General features: G+C 56.4%; 1 protein-coding gene across 1 annotated transcript in view; it reads right to left on the bottom strand.

Annotated features, from left to right (window-relative positions):
* Positions 1-15711, bottom strand: part of LOC102567908 (unconventional myosin-X) — a 160005-nt gene extending 144294 nt beyond the window's left edge. Inside the window, exon 1 of the mRNA XM_059727606.1 lies at positions 15517-15711. Coding sequence (XP_059583589.1) covers positions 15517-15537 — 21 coding nt within the window. The 5' untranslated portion in view covers positions 15538-15711. The remainder of the gene's footprint in view (positions 1-15516) is intronic.
* Between the last annotated feature and the right edge of the window lie 6179 nt (positions 15712-21890).

Genomic DNA, 21890 nt, shown 5'->3' with positions numbered 1-21890 from the left:
CCCAAGGAAGGCAAACCAACCTGCTGGCAGCCGTCAGAAGACACTGCCCCAGGGTGTCCTCCCACCCCCTCCCCTGCGCCCCAGCCCCAGCCCGGCCTTCTACCCGGCCTGTGAGCAGCGTAGAGAGCTGTTCCACCCACTGACTTCTGTCTCATGGATCAGACCTGCTGCCCCAGGCCCCTCACTCCACCACAGGGTGTGATGGGCTCAACAGAGCAGCAGGAAAGAGACACTCGCACAGCCCTAACGCCACTCCCCGGGTGCGAGCAGCCCGCTCCCCCGCTGAGCCTCTACCCAAAGAAGAGACGGAGCAGGCAGAGAGCCAGGATGTGTAGAAAGAGCCTCCCCAGGTGACAGCTGCACGGAGCCGCCTCCTGCAGCGCTGCCGACAGCTGATGAAGGTAGCAGCAGAAACAAAGGCCTTGTCAAGTGTTACAGGGCTGCAGGGAGCTTCTCCCTCAACCTGCCCAGTGACGCTGCAGCACAGCTCCGGCTCGAGAAGAGTCACGGGACCAGACCACGGAGGCCACCGAGTCCGACCGCCGTGGGCAAGAGGGCATTACAACAGCTAATCTTCCGACTCCTTGATGCATGCTGTAAAACAACACACAAAGGCCCTGAACTGCAGAGGCGCTCCCAGCACGGCCCGAGACAATTCAGCCTTAACGTAAGAGCAACAGCACCATCTTCCCCATTAGACAGTCAAAGTTACTTACTACTCAAGTGTCACGGCTTCCCTACCACATAGCAGAGACTGCTATTCTCCCCGTTTCACAGATGGGGAAACCACGCAGCAGCTGAGATGACTTTGTGAAGGCCTCGCCAGGAGCTGGCTGAGGAGTCATGTTGAGAGGACAGGACTTCCCGAGTCTGCCCGTGCTGCCCAGGAGGCGAGATGGTCCCTGGACATACAGCTCAGGACGTCTGTCGTCCCTTGGCTAAAGGAGCGAGTCTCCACCTCTGCAACTGCAGAACTTTCAGTACCAAAGAAAAAAGCACTGGGCTTTCTGGACTGTTGCTCTGGACCTTTCTGTAGCTCCACGAACCTGCCTAGCGCAGTAAACCATCCTCAGCAGCAACGACAGATGCTACAGGTCCTCCTCGGACAGTGTGAGGTACCCCCTCCATGCTGCCACATTTTGTCATTTCCTTCCTCTAACAGCAGCAGGCACATCCTCCAGAATCCCGTGTTTCTCACCAAGCCCTGTTCCCTCAGCACCCTAACAGTCCTTTCAAAGAAACCATTAGACCACCCAGCACAGGAATCACTTGTGAAAACTCTGCAACCTGGGGCATGCAGGGGGCCGGGCCGGGCCAGGCAGTCACCAGCATGCTCCTCTGGCCTTGGGATCTCTGAGCCTGCAGGCTCTGCTTTTCTTGGGCAGAAACCATTTACGTGGGTCTTCTCTTGGAAACCACCCAAACTTCTCCGACAGATATTTAAAAAAATCCCACCTAGTGTCCTGGTTTTCTCTGAGCCAACAGTGACACCTTCCCTTACTCCATTGATACATGGACCACCCTTCTTCCCAGTAGTACCTCTGCCCCTAACATCTCTCCTGTAAAAGCCCTCCCTATGCCCTCAGCAGCATTAGCTCCTCAAGTTTGGACTCAATAGCCTTGCAGAGCTGCGACTACTTCCTGATCACATTACACTCCGCTAGGCACGGTATAATTCTATTCCTAATGATTTTCTCGACTATTTTTCCTGGTACTGATGTGAGGCTCATTAGTTCACAATTCCCAGGATTACTCTTACCACAAAAGATGTGTATATTGGCCACCCTCCAGCCCTTCAAATACCGGAGCGGTTTCTAATGATAAACTACCTGCTTTTATTACTAGCTCAGACACTGTTCTCCTCTCTCCTTCCTCTGTGCCCTGTACAGTACCACCATCTCAGTGAAAGCCCCAAGGCAAGGGGAATGAGGAACCCAGCTCTCAGGAACCATGGGCCGGGACAGTGGAAGACAGCAGTTTTGGGGGGGATAGAGATACTGATGTTAGGCTTCCAGGGGGCTTAATGAGCAACAAACTGAGTATGTGACTCTGGAAACCATATAAAAGGGTCTTCTCAACAGCCGTTAACATCTTCTGATGCTTGAGAGCAAGTGGATGAGCCCCTGCCACTTGAAGCCATTCATTTTCCTAAGCACATCTTCACAATTTAGCCAGATTTTAGCAGCAACATCTGTTCACAAAAGGGCTGGCTTTCTGGCCTCTTTGCTAAGAGAAAACAGTCAGAGGCAGCCAGCAGCAGTGGGCTGCTTGGGCCCCAGGAATTCATGGGAAAGAATCGCCTGATGCGTCCTCACCATCGCTTGCTCCTAAGAGTCTCTGAAGAAGCTGACAAGGAGGAGGAGCGTTACACCCACAGCGAGACCTGCAGAGGTGGCTAATGTGCAACGCTAATGGGGCTTCCACCCCAGCCTTTCTTCATGCCTCCATGAGCTCCCCCATACACGGTGTCGGGGCAAGGCTGCTGCATGGGTTTTCCTTAGGATGACACCGCTCTGCCCTCAGCAGGCGGGTTTGCTCATGGAGGTGGGTGATGACAGAATGCCCCCAAAGACACAACAGGACATGGGGCGCTGCAGCTCTCCAGGGATCGGTTGTGTGTTACTTCAAAAGATTCAGCCCTGAGACAGGGGGAAGATAGAGACAGCAGAACCCATCTGGCATCAGGAGAACCTAGTGAGCCTCTGGCTGTGTCCATCCCCGTTTCCATAAAGAGCTTTGCAGGAGACAGCTCTAGAGACAGAGCAACAGTCGATTCATCCGGCCCCAGCCAGCCCCGCATTCCTTGCCATAGCCCAACACACCAATTCCCTGGTGCAGGGGGCACTTCTGCTCCTCCCTCCAAGTGGAAAGTTTCCCAGGGAGTCCCACCAAAACAGAGAGATGGTCACAGCCAAGTGACCGCCCCAGTTCACTTCCCCCACTCTGCCCAGTACCAGGGATCTCCTTGTGCAACTGAATGGATGCAATTTTGTAGAAAACCTCCTGGGCAGCTGCTGGGCCACAAGCCTAACCTCAGTAGGGGCGTAGGAGTAAAAGGCATTCCCCACCGTCCCCTGTCTGTACGGTGTAAAGGCACCAGGCCACACTGGACCCCAATGCTTGGGCTAAACCCAAACGGGATGCAGTCACACTCAAAATGCAGGGCAGAGGGCAGGAATTCAAACCCAGATCCAGACACTGTCACCTGGGCCTATCCCTGGTCCAGACACAAAAACATTAGCATAACTCCCTCTGCGCAAGGGAAGTAGAAGGCATTGCAACTCGTGGGAGTGTGTTAACAAATGCTGCTAGCAATCAACAAGAATTAACACAAGCAACAAGAAAATCTCTCCGTTTCTACCATACACTTTTCAGATAGCTAACTGATACCAATGGTATTTAACCAGGAGGGACATGGCAGAAAGAGGCTTGGTGCATGAGCTAGGACAGTTCTTACACAAGAGATTGTTTCAGTAACTTTCCAGTTTCATTTAGCAAACCACCCATTACTAAATGGCAGCAAGTAAACTCCCTGTTGCAAGGACAGGCCATCTACAGGCAGCATGCAGGAACCAGTTGGTGTCGGTACCGTGGGACTGATGAACGTGTTATCGAAAATGCAAAATACAACTTCAGAACAAGGAGATGAGCACAAGGGAGATGTCAGAGCTGGGCTGCCACTTCCCATCACCATGACCAGGACAGCCTCCAGCTGTTGTCTCCAGCTCAGAGCAGGGGCCTCAGGAAAGTTCAGGGGGGAGCGGGGCAGCAGGTGTCAACTCGGAGTGGGCCCTTGGCTGCCCCAGGAACATCTGTTTGCTCCCCACAGGCCCAAGCCCTCGTCTCTGTCTCTCCTGCATTTCATGGGAGATCGCCCTTCTTGCTGGTTTCTCCAAATGTGGAGGGGCTGGGAGAAAAAGAGCTTCCCTTCTTCCATCATGCAGCTCCTCTCCAAACCGTCCCCCTCAGCAGGATGCCCTCTCTACCACCGTTAAGCGATGCTAGTGCTGAGCTCTTCCACTGAACCCTGCTGCCCAGCTTGCCATGTGGTTCACAGAGGCTAGCAGCATTTTCCAGATGGAGAAACCGGACCAAGACAGAGGTGAAACGACCTGACCTAAGCTGCCAAGCCATCCAGTGGCACAGCAGGGCAGGAACACAGGTCTCTGTGTGCTGGGCAGCATGGGGAGAGCTGCAGCGAGAAGCACGAGTGTGCGGGGGCATCCAGTCAGCGCAGAGAAGGCAGGAGCACAGGGGTCTTGCTGGCAGAACGGCCCGTTCTTTCCTGATTCCAGGTTAGTGCCGATAACCTGTTCTATCAGCCCTGCATGCAGCGTACAACAGCTCCGTCCCAGGGCCCAAGCAAGAGCCTGCGCCTGCATCTCATAGCTCAGTGACCATGGAGCCCTTTAGGGCCAAGCAGCCATAGAAAGCAGTGGAGCATGCAACGGCCATCCACCTGAACAGCACCAGCACCCCAAACCCTCTGAACATGGCTGGATGATACAGGGATCGGAGCCCTGCTCTCACTTTGTGTGAAACGGAGCAGGTGTGCTCCAGGCCTCAGTAAGACCTCATGCTAAGGCAGCCGCTCTGCCGGCCTCCCCGGTGCCGTGGTCACAGGCTGCAGCAGACGGGGCTGGTGAGGCCTGGCAATCCAGACAAGCTGGAATCAGGTTTCCACAAATGCACTTTTCAACAGATTGATCTGATCCATCAGGCCATAAATAAGTGATGGAGAAGACACGTACAGAACTCAGCTAATGGACACGGCGCAGGGGCCCACTGTGCCCCAGGCCTGTTCTGGAAGGAAGGTGACCTGATCCACTGTGAAGAGCAGGGACAAGAGGGAAGGGAACCGAGTCATGTGGCAAGTCCACACGTGACCACTGATGGGGCAATGCACGCCCCTGACCCCACTTATTCACATGCAAACTGTTCCCCTCCTGCTCCTTCTCCCACCGCTGGCTCCAGGCCTTCCACCTACCACTCCCTGGGCTAGTGGTAACCTGGCCCCTTCTCCCAGAGCCCTCTTTTCCAGTCACTCTGGCCCAGACCTAACTTTGGTTGCAGCCACTCACTTTCAGGAGCCGTGGCACTATCAGGAGCAAGGGGACAAAAAACAGCTTCATGCTACTGCAGTCCAGAGCAGACCTGATCTAAAAGCCCACAGCGGCCACTGCTGCCGCCCCGCCAACCCATCTCACACGCTCTGTGTCCCCGCGCTCTGCCCCACGGAGCTAGTCCCCCTGCTTCTCTGCCTGGCTCGTGCGACATGTCCTCCCCCACGTGTGGTCAAATCGATGTGCACAGCTTCCTGGGCTGCGAGCTGCCTCCCTCTGCCCCGGTCCTCCCTGCTCCTCAGCTCCCCTGCTTTGTGGCACTGCTCCCCGCCATGCTGTGGCTAGACCCCCTCTGCCCTGGCCATTCCTCCCTCATGGGCACTCGTGGACCTTGAGGGCAGCTCGTGTTTCCTCACGACAACAGCCTTGCTGGCTTCTCGTGGTTCCAGCTACTCCTGTCGGTGTCCAGGCTGCTCTCTGCCATGAACCTGGGAGGCCCAGAGACAGCTGAGATGAGGAAGAGGCAGGTGCGTGGCCTGCCATGTCTCCACAGACCCCTGGCTTGGGACTGGTTGTTCCAGGAGTTTCCCGGCCCAGGCATTAGCAGCGTTCCACGGTCTCCACGAGGGAAGGTACCTGCCCTTTCCTCTTCTCTTCCCCAGGCCAATCCTAGCTCCACGAGCTGCCCTCCACACTCACCTCTTCCCCACGATTTCCAGTTCCCCAATCAAAGTACACGTTTGCACGTGGGAATTGCCAAGCTGGGCTGGATCAATGGCCATGCAGTGTAGCATCCTGCCTCCAGCTGGGGCCGGCACCCAGCGCCACAGACGGCATAAGAACCCCGCTATCATGAATGCAGCTGGGTCCTGATAACATGGTGATACATATAATGCCCCAGACGATTTTCTCCCCTGCTAGGATCTCACCCCAATGGCTTTCTGCGCAACAAACATTGCAGACTTTATAAACTTGTATGCAACAGCGTTTTCTTTCATCAGGTTTGAATTTCCCACCTTTCAATGTCACCCAGCTCTCCTTGTACTTGCATCATGAGACATGAAGCGCAGAAGCTCCCAACCCACTCTCTCCACCTCATTTGTTTTTGGCTGGCTTTCATCAAATCTCCTCCTACGTGTCACTTGTCATCGGTACATTCTCCCTGCTCCTCTCCGAGTCCCCTGGGACACGCAAGCCACCCACCAACAAGCTCTGTTTAAAGCAGCCCTGGCTAAGAACCCGTCCTGGTTGGGCAGCAAAGCTGAAAGCAGCATTTGGAAATAAAAAGCAATGCATTATCACACGGAAAACAGAAGGAAAACAGAGAGCTATCACTACACATGGGACCTGGTGAAGTGTAGAGTAAAGTGAACAGGGAAACTGAAGATACCAGAGAACAATCTGCAGTTGGTGGAAATAAAAAATACTCCTTATTGTCTAAGTCAGAGGTGGCCAAGTTGAGGCACGCACGCTCCAAGTGGCACAGACAGCCGCTATGTATGCCATGCAGTTGATCAGGGAGGGGATGGACCGCACAGCACCAGCTAGGCCATAAAGCAGAAAGCAGAGCAGGAGATCAGGCAGGGAGCAAAGGAAGAAATTGGGCAGGGAGCACGGACAAGGGAGCAGAAAGCAGAGCAGCAGATTGGGCAGAGGAGGGGCATTAGAGCAGTACTTGGGAAGGGTGTAGAGCTAATCTGTGGCATGCCTGTCAAAAAGCTTGGTCCTCACTAGTCTAAGCACTTTACAAACAATGCCAACATTGCTAATAACAAGGCAGCAAAGGCAAAAGTGGGCAAAAAATATTCCTGCACTATAACTGGAAAGCAGCAAGCTGTATCATGATGATGCATCCAGTTCCCTACTCACTGAAGAGGATGTTAGACACCACGTATTATAAATGAACGTTTTCAGGACAGCAGATCCAGATAATGTGCACCAAGGAGTCCTAGAAGAGCTGGCCAAAGAGACCTCTAGCAGGTGACCTTCATTTTTAATAAAGTTTTATAATAATAGGGCAACTCAGGAAGACTGCTATTGTCATGCCAACAATCAAAAAATGCAAGTAGGATCAGCCAGATAACTATAGACTCATTAGCTGGACATCAATCCCAAGGAAATTAATGGAAAAGCTGATATGCGATTCAATTAAAAGTTAAAACACACAGGATAGGAATATAGTTAAACTGGTCATGCTGTTTTGAAGAAAATGGTCTTGTCAAATGTGCCTGATGTCATTCTTTGATAAGCTTACAAATCTGGTTGACAGAGGTAACTGCCTAGATGTAATCGAGTTAGACTTGGTAAGACACTTGCATTAGTGCCACGTGCCAGCCCAAGTTAGTGCAGCAGAGCGCATGTTACATGGGTTAAGAATCGCCACAATGACAGGACTCAGAACGTCTTTGTCAAGGGGGAAGCACGTCTGAGGGAGGTGCCTCGAGCAGGTTCGGCAGAGGGCAGCCTTTGGCAGATTCTGTTTAACCCAGTCACCAATGCTCTGCGGTATAAACTCCCCGCTGAGAGAACCTGCAGACCGCGCACAGACCAGCACACTACTGAAGAGCAGAGAGGGCAAGGCAGTCTTACAGGGCCATGTAGCTCACTTATCAAGCTGGGCCCATTTACATGAAATACATTTAATAACGCTGCCACCAGCCAGGTCAGACGTCCAGGAACAAGGAATCCAGGCCTCCCCTCCTGCATCCTGGAAAGCAGTGACCTGGGAAACGTTTTGGAATCGCGGAAGAGAGGAAACCAAACACAAGCTCCCATTGCGATGCTGTGGCGAGCAGGGCAACAGCGACTGTTAGACGTACAAACAGCTGAGCGGGGAGGCATTTCACCTCTGTGCACAGCACAGGTGAGACCGACAGCAGAATGCCTGGCTGCACGTTAGGACCCACATATTCGGAAGAATGCTGGAAAACTGGAGGATACATGGAAGAGAGCCAAAAAATGAGTCAAGGGCTGGAGAAAATGCCTTGCTGTGAGAGACAGAGGTGAGCAGACTGCACCCATCAACTGGAAGGTTAGGCTCGGCTGACGTTCCAGCCACAGGCGCAACTGCAGCTCAGGTGGGCAGACCTGGACTAGCCTGGAGCCGTCCTGTTCAGGTCTGTAAAGCCAGCTATCACAGAGCCATTAAGGCGCCAGTCTTTGGAAATGTGAGGACAATCAACCAGTGGGAGAAAGTGCCAAGGAAGTAGTGGATAATCCACCTCTTCTGATCTCCTGATCCAGGCTGGGAGCCACTTTGGAGACAGCTCAGCCAACCCTCACTTCCTGAGCTCAATGCAGGGGTAACTGGCTGACGTTAGACATTCCCCGGCCTGTGGTCCAGGTCAGATCAGGTGACCCAAGGATCCCCTCTGTCCCTTAGAGCTCGTTAATCTAACTCTGTAGTCCTGCTGGGCCTGAAGCAAAGTGGTGAGGACCTCACCATGTCCAAAGGAGGCTGCAGCACAGATCATAGACAACCAGGTCTGGAAGGGACTTCAGGAGGACACATCTAGTCCAACCCCCTGCTTAGAGCAGGGCCAGCCCCAACTGCATCAAACCAGCCAAGGCTTTGTCTATCGGGGTCTTAAACACCTCCAAGGATCCATTACTACTCATCATCACCATCACCCTGAGTGCAGTCATGCACAACAGCTACCCAAAAACAGGCCCCTTGTGCTGGGCACCCTATCACCACAGAACCGCCAGTGGCCCCTGTCCCAACCTGCTCCTGATCTGAGCAGACAGAACAGACCGAGGGGGGTTCTGCATCCACATACTGCTGAGGGTGGATGGCCCCAGCTGGGCATCATCATCCCCCCAGCTCCATTCCCTCTGCACAGCAATCCTTGTTCGGGCCGGACCTGCTGGCTGCGTTCTTCTCTCCGTGGCCTCTCCAAGCCTGGGAGTAAAGGGGAAGGGAGACACCTGGGCCCTAGTTATAGGGCAAGATAGTGCCATCCCATTCCTCAAGCATCATCCTAGCTTCTGGTGCGCTCTTCTGACTGCTGGAGCACAGCAAGCACAGGTGCTCACCATGCTTCCTACAGGGACACCCACCAGTCCCTTCCAGCACTGGTACACGTCATTTAGAACAATGTAAGAAATGCAAGTAGTTCAAAGGCCGGTATTTCCTTCCAAAGTGCATTGCTCTGCTCCACAGGTGTACTGAATGTTACAAAGGAAATGCACTTCCTGTAATACTGTATTAGGTCATTTCTGAATAATAGATGAATGCAGAGTGAAAGACCACGCAGACAGACACAGAGAGTGACAGGGCAGAAGGCAGGCAGAAATAGCAGGATGAAGGGAAATTCAAACTGAATGCCATGACTTACAAGCTGCAACTTTAACATAACATTTAAATAACCTTCACCTGCCCCTTAAAGGGGAGGGAAAGAAGAAAGCTAGGATGTGCCCCTTTGGCAACTAGCAAATAGGTCAGAAATGTGGTGAGCAGTGAAGCCCAGACTGAGAGGTGATTTTGTGGGAGATGAAGCAGCAGCTGCAGGCTGGCCCACAAGAGACACACGTGCTCTTCTCCAGGGGGCTCCCACCAGGAAACTGAGCAGGCCTAACCTTGCTTAGTTTACAAGATGTGACAAGGTCACCACTAACGGGAGCATGGCTGCAGCCTAAAGCCCCTGGGAGCGAACCGACACGGGCAAGAAGCAAGCCAAGATTCCCCACTCCACCCCATCCAACAGCCCCTCCCTCACCTCCTGGGCCCAAATATCTGCACCCCAGAATGACTGCTGGCGGACCCCCACTTGTACTGACAGCAAGTGGACGGTCGCACCCCAGTGTCCCCCTCCCACTGGTGCTGCTTATCTCTGCAAAGAGTTTTGGAAAGCAGCGACCCGCATGACCATCTGAATGAAGGAAACCTGCCTTGCAGTGCAAGTGCTAACAGCAGCACTGCAGAGACTGCTGAGGTTGCCAGTGCCCGTTCATCTGGAGGTCTGGTTCGGATGGTTTCACCCAAGAACAAGTGGTTCTTTGGATGGTTTCACTCAAGCGGTTCTCAACCTTTTTAGACCCACGGCAGCCCTCAGTAGATTTATGTGCCCACGCCTTTCCCCCGCAACCCCGCCAAGAAGGCCAGCTCTTAGTTTTCACTTGTTTTTTGACTACAGAAAAATCTTAGAGCAATTCTTCTGTTGCAAAAACTCAGACAGACTGCAGCGGGGCAGAATGCTGTGGATTCCTATTTGCAGTCTCTAGGTTTATCTTATGAATCATTGCACACCTAAGAGTGTTAACCTTGCCTGGCACCCTTGAAAGGATCTCAAGGCACCCCAGGGTGCTGTGAGCCCCGGTTGAGAACCACTGCTCTAAATCTTCAAGCTGTGCCTATGCCCACAGCCATGCATTTACCGTTACACATGCACCCTGCAGCACCTGCCCTCCATTCAGGCTGTGAGGCCTTTGGACACAGGCTGCCTCACGCTAGAAGTCTGTGCAGCCCCAGGACTGGGCTCTCCATGAGGAATGGGATGGCAATTGCAATGCAAAGGACAACTGTCAGACCGATCCCAGCAGAACCTGGCAGAAGACAGAGGGTCTGCCGTGCCGCGTGAGTATCTGCTGCCATGGGCCATCCTACCCCAGGTTTGGGAGGGTCAGTGCTACTCGATAGCACCCTTGCTGGAGCCAGCCTTCCCCCTCCCAGGGTGCTGGGCTGCTGACAGAGCTCCTGGGGCCATTCTAACTCCCAGGGATGAGCTTCTCAACAGCTCATGATGTTCCCTCTGAACTAAATAAAGCAAGCTCTTCTGGGAAGGCAGGTCAGGCACAGAGACCCCAGGACTTCCCAAAGGATCATCCAGTAGTCCCCGCACCTGGCAGAGAAGTGTGTGGAATCTCAGAGGCGCTCTTTTTCCAAGACATCTTTTCCTGCTCCAGCACCTGTTCCCCTTGGCTGCTCTGCTCATCCTTATCCAGAGCGCCAGCACTGTCACTTGAGGTCAGCATCAATGGGAGCAGCCAAACCATTCCCAAGGAGCCCTCCTGCCCTAATAGCGGCTCTCCCTTTTCCTCCTTTATTCTGCCTCCTCCGAGGACTGCAAGAAAAGGGAGCTGCCATGAAATTCCTCATCAAGATGCCAGACATCAGCCTCTCATACCTGGGATAAGCTGGCTGCAGAACAGGGCACCAATTAACCCTGAAGCCTCCTGGGAGCTAAACGATCCAGCCAGGAGCTGTGTTACAATGCAGCTTCCCCAGCAGTTCAAAGTGATGTGTGAACACCGCCTGCAGCCAGCCATCAAACCACTTCTTGAGTCACCAGCGTGTCTGGAGACAAGAAGCGGCCTCAATGCATCACTGAATTAACTAACAGCAGGGTGGCACTGCACCCTCCCCCTCCCCCTCAAACAGAGCTGGCTGAATCCTGCACAAACAAAACTCTAAACTCACTCTCCTGGTTGGTGCCCCCAGCCCCATTTATTCTGCATCCACAAACAGCCATGCCAACGTGTACATGTCCACTGGGCTGGCAGCAGGAAGCTACGGGAGCATCTGAGCAACACGCTGCTAGGGAGGAGATGGCATGGCGTAACTTGAGTGGCCAGGCACGCTGTGAGATTAGATCGCTACCAGCGGATGATTTTCAAACCCGCCACCATGCCAAGTGCCATTCACTGCCAGCAAGGAGCCCTCAGACTGAACAGGCTTGTGAGAAGCACCAACTTGCTCGCACCTTGGTAAATAAACTCTTGGGTCTTCCCAAATAACGTGCAGGAAGAGAGGGCCCCACTCCTCAGACAGGGGAATCATGGAGACTCACTGAAGCCACGCTGTTCATCATTCACAGCACAGCTCCAGCTCCCGTTCCCGGGATCACAAGGTCACAGCATCCCCCCCTCGACCACACACAGGGTCCCTTCCATAGTGACAGACAGCAAATACTGCTCCCAGGATGTCTAAGGGCACCGAGACCAAAGCCCAGAGTGCAGCGTGAGGAGGGACAGAGTGCAAACCCAAGTGCAAGTTCCTGGAGGAGGAGGCGAGATTGCTGGTTACACGCTGCTTCTTCTCCAGGTTGGAGACAGCTCCCACAGCCCCTCCCTCAGGCTCCCCAAAACCGGTTGGGCTCTGGGGAAGCAGCAGACATCCAGCTTCAAACCAGCAGAGGTTTCCACAGTGGAAACCTCACAGAAATAGTGCAAGGGGGGTGGGAGGGCATTTATCAGAAACATCAACAAAAAGCTTTGCATTTCAGCTCTAAGGGGAAAGGGGAACTGCTTAACCCGCGAAACAGTAGCACTTCCCAGCCAGCTGCCACAGGGATGCAGAGAGGAACTCATCCTGCCTGCAGCAGCTGCTGCTTCTCACTGCGGCCTAACGCCGAACCGACCAGCCGGTCACTGCCTGGCTGCAAAGCAGCCAGGGAAGAGAACAGCATCTCCTTTGACCCTGGCCCGGCATTCCTGCTCTTCAAGGAGAATCAGGGAGCGAGTCACATCCTCTGTGTCACCCACATCCTGCCCACACACCAGACACAGGGAAACTACCATCCCTCACCGCGGCCCCTCCCACCGTCTGGGCACCGGAGCAGCAACAGCACCATGTCGGCTGCTCTCTGCTGCCAACATCCCCAGGCACGGGTGGATGCAAAGGCCCCAGAGCCTGGGTCTGGGGCCAGCCCAGGTGTGCTTGACGCAGGAACCAACTGGAGAGGCAGGGGCAAGGTTCCTCTGTGCTTCTCATCCCCTGGGGGCTGCAAGGGATGAGCTGACCCCAAAGCCAAGACTGCTCTAGTTTAAAGTGACCTGCAGTCACCCCCAAACCAGGGTGGGCAGAGCCAGGCATCACCAGAGCACAGCACAGTCTGTCCAACCCCCTTGCCAGCAGACTCCCCTGCTCCCTGCAGCAGCTCCCCAGCATGTAGCACCTGGGCCGTCAGGACAAGCCAGAGCAGCACAAAGCAGCCCCAGCAAGACACAGGCACAAGCCCTAAACCTTTAGGGACTACTCTGGAGTCAGCTTGTCCTTCCCACTTAGAAGGCTGCCCAGTGCCCCACAGGCCCACAGACAAGCAGCGCAGAGCCTCTCAGAGGGCCCCCCCAAGCAGACCCTGCCCCAACTCCAGTGGAGAGGGTAGAGCTGCCTTTGGGAAATTGCCTCTGCAAGGCAGAAGGAAGCCAGCCCAGGGCCCTTGGAGCCCCTTAGGGAACTGGCACATCGCCTCTGTCCCCAAGAGCGCCCTCAGCCAGGGACAGGACGAGCAGCCAGAGTGCCGAGGCTCCAGCCACACTGGGCTGTGGGAAGCATGAAGCCACATTTCCACACACATCCACCCGGGCTACATCCTGCACAGCGCAGCGCAGCGCAGGCTCTGAGCCTTCTCCAGGGGAGCTGGCCTTGATTCTTCACGCTCATTCACCTTCCTCCACCAGGGCCTTGCAACCCTGCCAATCCACCCAGAGGCCATGGCATAGGCAAGGCTCAGGCACATCACCCCTGCATACCTCGCCCCATCTACATGGCAAGCGGGAGCTCCGAGCTGCTGCGGGGGGTGGGTCTGAAACTGGGGGGACCCCAGTGCTGCCCGCTAGGTCAGACAGATGCAGCTGGGGAGCAGTGAGCGGAGACATCCATCTGAGCAGGCAGGTTCCCACCTAGACTCCTTCCAGTGAACCTGTCCAGCACCTCAGTGGCTGGTTCTGTGTCAAGAGGGTGGGATCTCCCTGCAGATGAGGGCTGGGGTAGAGGCTCAGAGCAGGGGGCCCCCGCGGAAGGGATCTGGGTCCATCTGATCAGACACAGATGGCACCAGCTCCAGGCACTTTGCACTAATCAGCTAATGTGTGCAGCACTCTGGGGCCCTAGGCACTGCTGGGGGACCTGGGGCAGACCCAAAGCTCAGAGCAGGGCAGGCGCTCCCTCCTCTATTGGGTTAGGGGAGAGGAAATCTGTGAAAACATCTGTCAACTCATGACAAAGAAAGCAAAGGGGGGGGGGGGGGCAAAACCCATTAGCTCATTAGCTGCTCCATCTAGAACAGATAACTCCCCAGAAGCCATCAGGGCCCCACTCACTCCCCCTTCACCTAGGGTAAGAAAGGAAGACGAGACACTGGGCTTAATGGCCTGGAAACCAATGCAGGGTGGGAAACTTCCCACGTGAATCACAGAGAACTAAAGCCTGAGGCAGAGGCCCCTACCCCGCCGGCCAGAGGCTCGCTCACGGGGCTCAGCCTGCCCGGAGGGGGCCCCTCTGGCCTGGTGCAGGCTCCAGTGCCCAGGCACCAGCAATGCCGGCCACCTGGCAGCCTCCGGGGATCTGCAAGGGGACGGACAGCCGTGCCATGACAGTCACCTGAAGCTGAGGAGCAGTCCCTTGCACCCAAAAGCCACTCCAAGACTGGGCTGAGAAAGCAGGCTCCCAGGCCGAGGGGAGACGAGGCACCCTGGGGAGGGCCCTAGGCCTGCAGGTACTGGTTGCCGCTCACACAGACACCTTTTACTGCCGTGCCTCAGTTTCCCCAACCACGCTGTCGGGGCGGGGGCAGGAATCTTGCCTCACAGGGCTGTCAGGTCCTGAAAAGTAGTTTGCGATGCCTGCACAGAAACGCTACAGACAGCACAACGCATCTCTGGCCGGCAGCCACAAAAGCGATGGCACAAGTCCGCCCTCTCTGCAGGCATGAAGTTGGCTGGGTGACGGGCCTGGAAGTCGCTAGCAGAGGATCCATCGCTCCACGTGCTCTCTGCCACTGTCACAGCGCAGCTCCTGGACCCGCGCCACGAGGAGCGGGCTGAGCTGCAACGCCGAGCCCCGCGGGGGCCCTTGGAGCCCCTGAGGGGACCGGCACATCGCCTCTCCCCCAGCCTCGGCTACAAGACACAAATGGAGGCCAGACTGCCTCGGCACCCGGCTCGCGCGGCTGGAAGGGGAGAGGAGACCAATGGCCTCACTACCCACAACCACGGTAAAAGGCCCTTTGCCTCCCCCCTTAACTGCCTGTGACCTCAAGAAGAAGAGTAAACCCCAGATCCACACGCCGCATTGCCCGGCCCGTGCCCAAGCTGGGGGTGGCGTGGTCCATCCGGGCAGAGCCTGGCGCTAGGAGATGTCTCACCCCGGGGCTTTGAGCCACGGCCCCCACAACCTGCCTCCTGGCAGGGAGAGGAGCGATCTGCCCCGCTGCACCTCCGGGGGCACCGCATCACATCACCCGTCCCGTCCCGTCCCGCCTGCCCACCCCGGGCCCGCGGGGGTTCGCTGCTGCCAGGGACAGACCGCGCCCCGCCCCGCCCCGCCCCGCCCCGAGCCTCTGCCCTCCTGGCTCCGCACGCGCTCGGCCCGCCCTGCCTCCCCCACAGCACCACCCCGGCGCACAGCGCCTGCTGCCGGCGGCCCGGCCCGGCCCGGCCCGGCCCCGCCCCGCCGCGACCAGCGCCCGCTCCCCGCTCCCCGCGTGCAGCCCGTCCCCCCCCGGGCTCCTACCTCGGCCAGGAAGTTTTCCATCCCGGCGCGGGGCTGCTCACGGCCGCATGCTCGGACGGCGCCGGCCGCAGCCCCGGGCGACGCGGAGACGGAGACGGAGGCGGGGCACACCTGTGCCCGGGCGCGGCGGCGGCCCCGGCTCCAGCCCTGCCTGCCCGGCTCCCGCGGCGGCTCCCGCTGACTGCGCCGCGCTCCGGCAGCCCTGCACTGCCCGGCCCGGCTCGGCTCGGCTCCGCCCCGCTGCCGGCGGAGGCGGGACCCTGGCGCCGGGCCCGAGCGGGCGACACCCGGTCGCCGGGCCGGGAAGAGGCGGCGAGAGCGGAGCCCGCGCAGGGCGGCGGAGCAGGAGGGGAGGAGACCGAGGTTTGCTCATCAATCACTCTGCAAACGAGGACGCTCCGCGGGGCCTTGCCCCTGCCCCTGCCCCTGCCCCTGCCCCTGCCCGCCCCAGGCCCCTGCAGCAGCACTGCCGCCGCGGCCACCCTGCCCGCCGGGCCCCAGGCTCCACCTTGCAGAAAGGCACCTCAGCATCGCGGGTGCTGAACCAGCATCTCCAGCACCCCTGAGAGACGCAGAAGCACGCCGTGAGCGCTGGCAGTCCTGTCCCCGAGGGCAGGGACGTACATCATCTGTCACGCGTCTGTGAGCGGCGGGCGGCAGGAGCAAGGACAACACCGGCCTCGTTTTGCCTTCCTTGACACGGCATCTCCTTCCGTCTGTCCTTGGCCCAAGCCAGGCCCCTGCGTGTGCGCAGCAGATGTGGGAAGAACCTTCCAGTAACTGAGTGTCCGTCTGCTTTGGAGGCCTTTGGCCTCTCCTTTTGGCTGCTTTTCTTGCTGGGATCCTATGACCCCAGCTGACTTCCTGCCCTTCGGGCGGGGGGCTGGACTCGATGATCTTCCGAGGTCCCTTCCAGCCCGAATGTCTATGAAATCTATGACATACTCGGGGTTGGGCAGAGCCCCGCCTGCAGAGGTATCCTGCGGAGATCCCGGCTTCTCCCCCGCGGAATCTGCCAGGCTCTTCCTTGCGACTTCGTGCCGAATGCGCCAGGGCCTGCAGGCAGCTGCGTGGGGAGATGCCCAACAGCACAGGCTCTGCAATGCAATGGAGGAGGAAGGAGACCTAGGAGCTAGGAGCTGAGGGGCAACACATTCAGATTAAAAATAGCCTACCAGTTTGCTAAGGCAAGAACACTTCACCATTTCAGCAGCCCATGAACCATTACTTGGAGTCCTTTGGGGAGATGGCGGTGGCTCAGGCAGAAGTCATGGCCTGCCTTTGTTTTGCAGAAGGGCCCAGGTTCGCTAAGGCGGGTGGGCTCCCAGCTCTTCTCCAGCGGCCAAGGCATCCATTTTGCACACTGATAGTTCACAAAAGCCTGGCCTTTCCCCCAGCCATTAGTGCATCCTGTGGGGACGCAGAGGCCGTCATAGATTCACAGATTGTCAGGGGCTGGGAGCGACCTTGTAGATCATCAGGTCCAGCCTCCTGTACCAAGCAGGAAAATAACTGTGGTCAGGTGACCCCAGCGAGGTGACTGTCGTGTCCTCTCGGAGATTTCCACGTCGGTGACTGCAGCACCTCTGCAGGGAGTCTATTCCAGTGTGGACGCCCTGACTGTGAAGGAGTTTTTTCTGGAATTGAGCCTGAGGTGGCCTTCCATTACTCCTGGTCTTCCCCAAGGGTGCCCTGGTGAACGGTTGTTCGCTGAGCCCTTGATGTATTCCCCTGATGTAGCGGTAAGCCGCCACCAAGTCCCCTCTCAGCCTTCTCTTCTGTAGGCTGAAGACCCAAGTCCCTCAGCCTCTCCTCGAATGGCTGCCTTGCAAGCCCCTGATCATACGGGTGGCTCTTCTCTGGACCCGCTCAAGTTTCTCCACGTCCTTGTTGAAGTGTGGCACCCAGAACTGGACGCACTACTGCAGCTGTGGTCTCACCTGTGAGGAGTACAGTGGGAGTATCACTTTGTTTTGCACGAGATGCAACCATTGATGCATGCCAGCGTGCTGTGGCCAGCAAGGCAAACAACATCGCGTTGCCAGCTCATGTTCATGCGATGGTCGATCACTACCCCTAGGTCTCTTTCGGCCGTGGTACAAGTCAAATTGGTGCCACCGAGCCTGTAGGTATGGTGGGGACTGTTTGCCCCCAGACGGAGCACCGTACGTTTCTGAGTGTTGAACTTCATCTGGTTCCGGTCCGCCCAACTCTCCAGCCTGTCCAGGTCCGCCTGTATCTGCAACCTAGGGTCGTGGCAAGGGTGTGTAGAACCAAGCGGTAACTGCCTGCCGTGAGCCCTGGAGTGCAAGACGTGGGCATGGAGGGATGTGTGCTCAGCATGCAGGTGACCCCAAGCTGCATGATAAACGCAATCTGCCAGGCGCGTGCTGCCACCACCCCAGGCCACACACCATGCCAACACACCGGAGGCTAGTAAGCCAGCTCCCATGTCTGCAAGGAGTGACTGGGATCTTCCCAGCTCCAGGCTGGAATCCACCCGCAGCCAGCAGGGAGAGGCAGCGTGAGTCAGTTTCCTGCTGCGCAGCTTTCTCACGCTGGAAATGTCTGTGCAAAACTGACGGGTGAGCCACCGGCGGGGCACGAGCTCTGCCTGGAGAGGAGACAGTCCCAGTTTCCTCCACCACGAGTCTGGCACATGGCCCAGAAGGAGGCAGGCCAGTGAGCACTCCCATGGGGCAGGGCAGCGATCTCCTGCAGTCTAGGAGGAGGCTCCATGCTCCACATCCCATTCTGCCCTCCTGCCTCGCCTGCTCCTGGGAGGGCATCTGGGCAGGCTGCAGGCCAGGACTGAGGGGCATGGACAGAGCAGCACAGGGAGCTCGTGCAACCCCCGTGCACCCACATGCCAGGTTCCAAGCCATGCTGGGAAGTGCTGCTATTTATAAAGTTTGCCACGTTTTGCACCAGTAGCAATAACAATCGATCCATGTTGCCCGGAGCAGCAGAGATGTGGGAAGCCTCCTCCAGGCAGGAGCCTGCGGTCTGCATGAAAGGAGAAGCCTGCAGTCCCTGGTCACTGACCTGATCAGCACTTCAAAGGGCAGAGAGGGCTCCTATTTCCTGCCTCTCAGAAGTTAAATTGCCCTCTAATCCTGGGATGATCTCACTGGGGTGAGGCTCTGGTGGGGGAGGGAAGATGCATTACAGAGCCTGGGGCACTGGGAGACATTAAAGACAGGAGAGGAGGAGATTAGTGCTCCTGCATCACATCTCTGCTTCTGCAGCATGGATCTGGCCAGGCCTCATTGCCTGCTCACTGGGTGAGATCCCTGCCTGGAGTCAGCTCTCAGTCTGCACAGACAGCAGCCAGGGGTACCTCTCTGAAAGACGAGGCGAATTCCTGGGAAGGGGTTGTAACCCATGCAGCAGGTCCACTGGCAGGGATGTCCCTTCTGCCCAGGTGCAGAGCCACACAGCGCGCACAGGCACAGCTCAGCATCCAGCCCCTGGTAGAATCGCTGCTCCCAGAGACAGGCCCGGCCCTGGACACACAGCAAATTACACGTGCCCCCACAAACAGCAAGGCAGAGGACGTGAACACGAACAGAGACCACCTCTCAGTCACACAAGCTCTGCACCAGGTGATTTCAGCCACATCTTCACCTGCATCACAGGGACACAGGATGGGTTGTCCTGACTTCAGGCACAAAATCCAGCTGCAGAAGTCACCCTGTCTTATCCATGGAGGAGGCACCTGCCCTGCCCTCCTTTGCTAGGATCCAGTCCAGCTCAGTGCTTGGGTCTTACGGACCATTCCAGACTCAGTGCCTCTCTTTCCATCCTCCCAAGATGAAAGGCCAAGCACTGTGCTCCTTGACTCCTTCCCTCCATGACACAGGAGTGCTCGTCTCCCATCCCCAGCGGGCAGTCCTGTCTCACTGGCTCATTTCTCATGCCAGAGTCCATTGGCCAGCACTCTGGGTCTCACCAGCCCCACATTCCTACCCCTGTCTTCTAGGATGTTGCAGATGGTGCCAAATATGTTTAATGAACAAGTTAATATACTGAGCAGTCAACAGATGCTGCCACCGAGTCTACTGGGGCTTTCCATCACACCCAATTTTCCCTGTACTTTCTAGAGACTAGGTGGCAGTGCTAGGTTGAAGTTGCATAGAAAGCAGGGTAGATTTGCACCTTATAGACCAGGGGTGGGCAAAATGTGGCCTGTGGGCCAGATGTAGCCCACCAGGCCATTCTATCTGGCCCGTAGGGCCCCTAAAAAATTTAGAAAATTAATATTTATCTGCTCCTGGCTGCCTGTCGTGCAGCCCTTGATGGCTTGCCAAAACTCAGCAAGCGGCCCTCCATCTGAAATAACTGCCTGCCCCTGTTATAGACTAACCAAAGTGTGTGCGCGTGTGTGTGTGTGTGAGACAAACGTTCGTGTGCTGAAGCTCACTTCATCAGATGCTGTGAAAGGACCAGCGACCTCTGCCTTAAATGCCGGTCATTTTCCCCTTTCCCAGTCTTGGACTCAGGCCCTCTCTGCCCCTCCCTGGCTCCTCACCGCTTCCTCTGCCCCTGCCTGCACCAGCCCCACATCTAGCAAGTGGCTCCCCTTTCTCTGCAACAGTCACGACTGTGATCAATGCGGCGCTGGAGCTGCTGCCACTCAAGCACATGGGCTGCTCCAAGGAGGAATGCGCTTGCTTGGAGGAATGAGCAGTGACTCCTCAGGGACAGGATCATGTTCACAGCAGATGTGTTCTCGCTCCAGAGGAATGAGATGAGGGCAGCTCAGAGAGACTTTCACAGGGGAATGGCACACGCTGCAGCACCTGCTCCCAGGGACAGCGAGGGAGCAGGGCCCTGCCTCACAGAGCATGCCACTGCCCAGGCCAAAAGAAGGCTGCCAGGGGATTGCCCTGACACTGACTGTGCCCAGCACCTGCACATCTCCCACAGATTATGGGCACTGGCCAGGCCATGTCCTTATTGAACAGAGCTAAGCTGGAGTAAGCCCCCTTCACACCAGGGCAGCACAACCCAACAAGGGACTGCATTTGCAGTCTCTTCAGCAAGCTGATGTGACTATACTGGAAAAAGCATTCTTCCTCCGCTCACACCCTAAATACGTTCGTTGTCTGCCTGCAGCTTCCCCCCAGTCCCACATCAGAGGGACTGGATGCCAGCACTGTTTCTGCTTTCCTGGCAGACCCAAGCACAGCCCTAGAGAAAGGACACGCAGAACGTGCAGTGGCGAGTTGCTGTTTCTACTCTCACACCTCGCAGCCGGGGCTGGAAATGCTCCTGTGTCCTGCCTCCGCATGTCCACAGGATTCCTCTCCAGGGGCACCTGCAACCATTTGTCTCTCTTGCTGGGGTTAACATTGATCACAGCCTCCCTCTGACCACATCTTAGCCTGCCTGGAAGCTCCTCACAGGCTTCTCCCTCTCCTTGGCAGGGCTCTGAGCCCATTCTCCAGGGCTGTGTATCTTGGCCTCATCTTGTACACTGCCCCCATCACCAGGGGTCCGAGCACCTACTTCCAGTTTTCAAACTTGCCTTGTAGTTGTGGTTTCCTGCCACAATTTCCTCCCAGCCTCCACATGTGGTGTATGGGGTTGCTTGCGGCCAGAACGCACTGACATGCTGATTTCACAACTGGCCATTCAGAGCATGGTCCCCTCTGTGGGCTCGAGGTTCCTGGAATAAGAGCGCTGAGCTGTGCAAGGCTGTGGCTAACCTAATTACAGGACCAATGTCCGAGATAAAGTGAACCAGGAAGCCCCTCCATCTGCTTTCCTGCCCTGCCTTCTCCCCCATTCCCCCACCCCACCAAAAACTACCCTTGCTATTCATGGTGTAACAGCTCTTAGCTGGCTGCACAGGCAATTAGATCTACCCCTCTGGGTTTTGCTCACTGGTTGCATCGTTGCAGTGTCTGATCCCAAGGGAACATGCCAGTCAGCTGCTGAGTAGAGCAGTTTTTAGAGCCAGGCTGATTCTACCTGCAAGAAGCCGCTCTCTGCAAACAGAGGTCATAGGCTCCAAAGGCTGGAAGGAGCCTCAAGGGCCACTGAGTGCAACCCATTCATGGGAACAATCACATACAAACACTTGTCCAGCATCCCCTCCAAAACCTGCAATGAAGGAGGTTCCATCACTTCCCCACGTAGCTTGCTCCATTGCATTGCTAGCCCTACAGGCACAAAGGTGTTCCTGAGACTTAATCCGAATCTGCCTGCCGAAGTGTAAACCCACTGCTTTGTGTCCTGCACTCTGTGGCAAGGAGTTGTTCTCCCTCTTTATGGCAGTCTTTCAAATATTTGAAAGCAGTTATCAGATCTTCTTGTAATCTTTTTTTCCCAAACTGAACATTGTCTTAACCTTTCCTCATACAGCTGCA

The sequence above is a fragment of the Alligator mississippiensis genome, chromosome 4, assembly GCF_030867095.1.
Source record: "Alligator mississippiensis isolate rAllMis1 chromosome 4, rAllMis1, whole genome shotgun sequence".
Classification (NCBI taxonomy): domain Eukaryota; kingdom Metazoa; phylum Chordata; order Crocodylia; family Alligatoridae; genus Alligator; species Alligator mississippiensis.
Note: the sequence above shows the minus strand (reverse complement) of the source record. Positions and strands in the feature narration are given on the sequence as shown.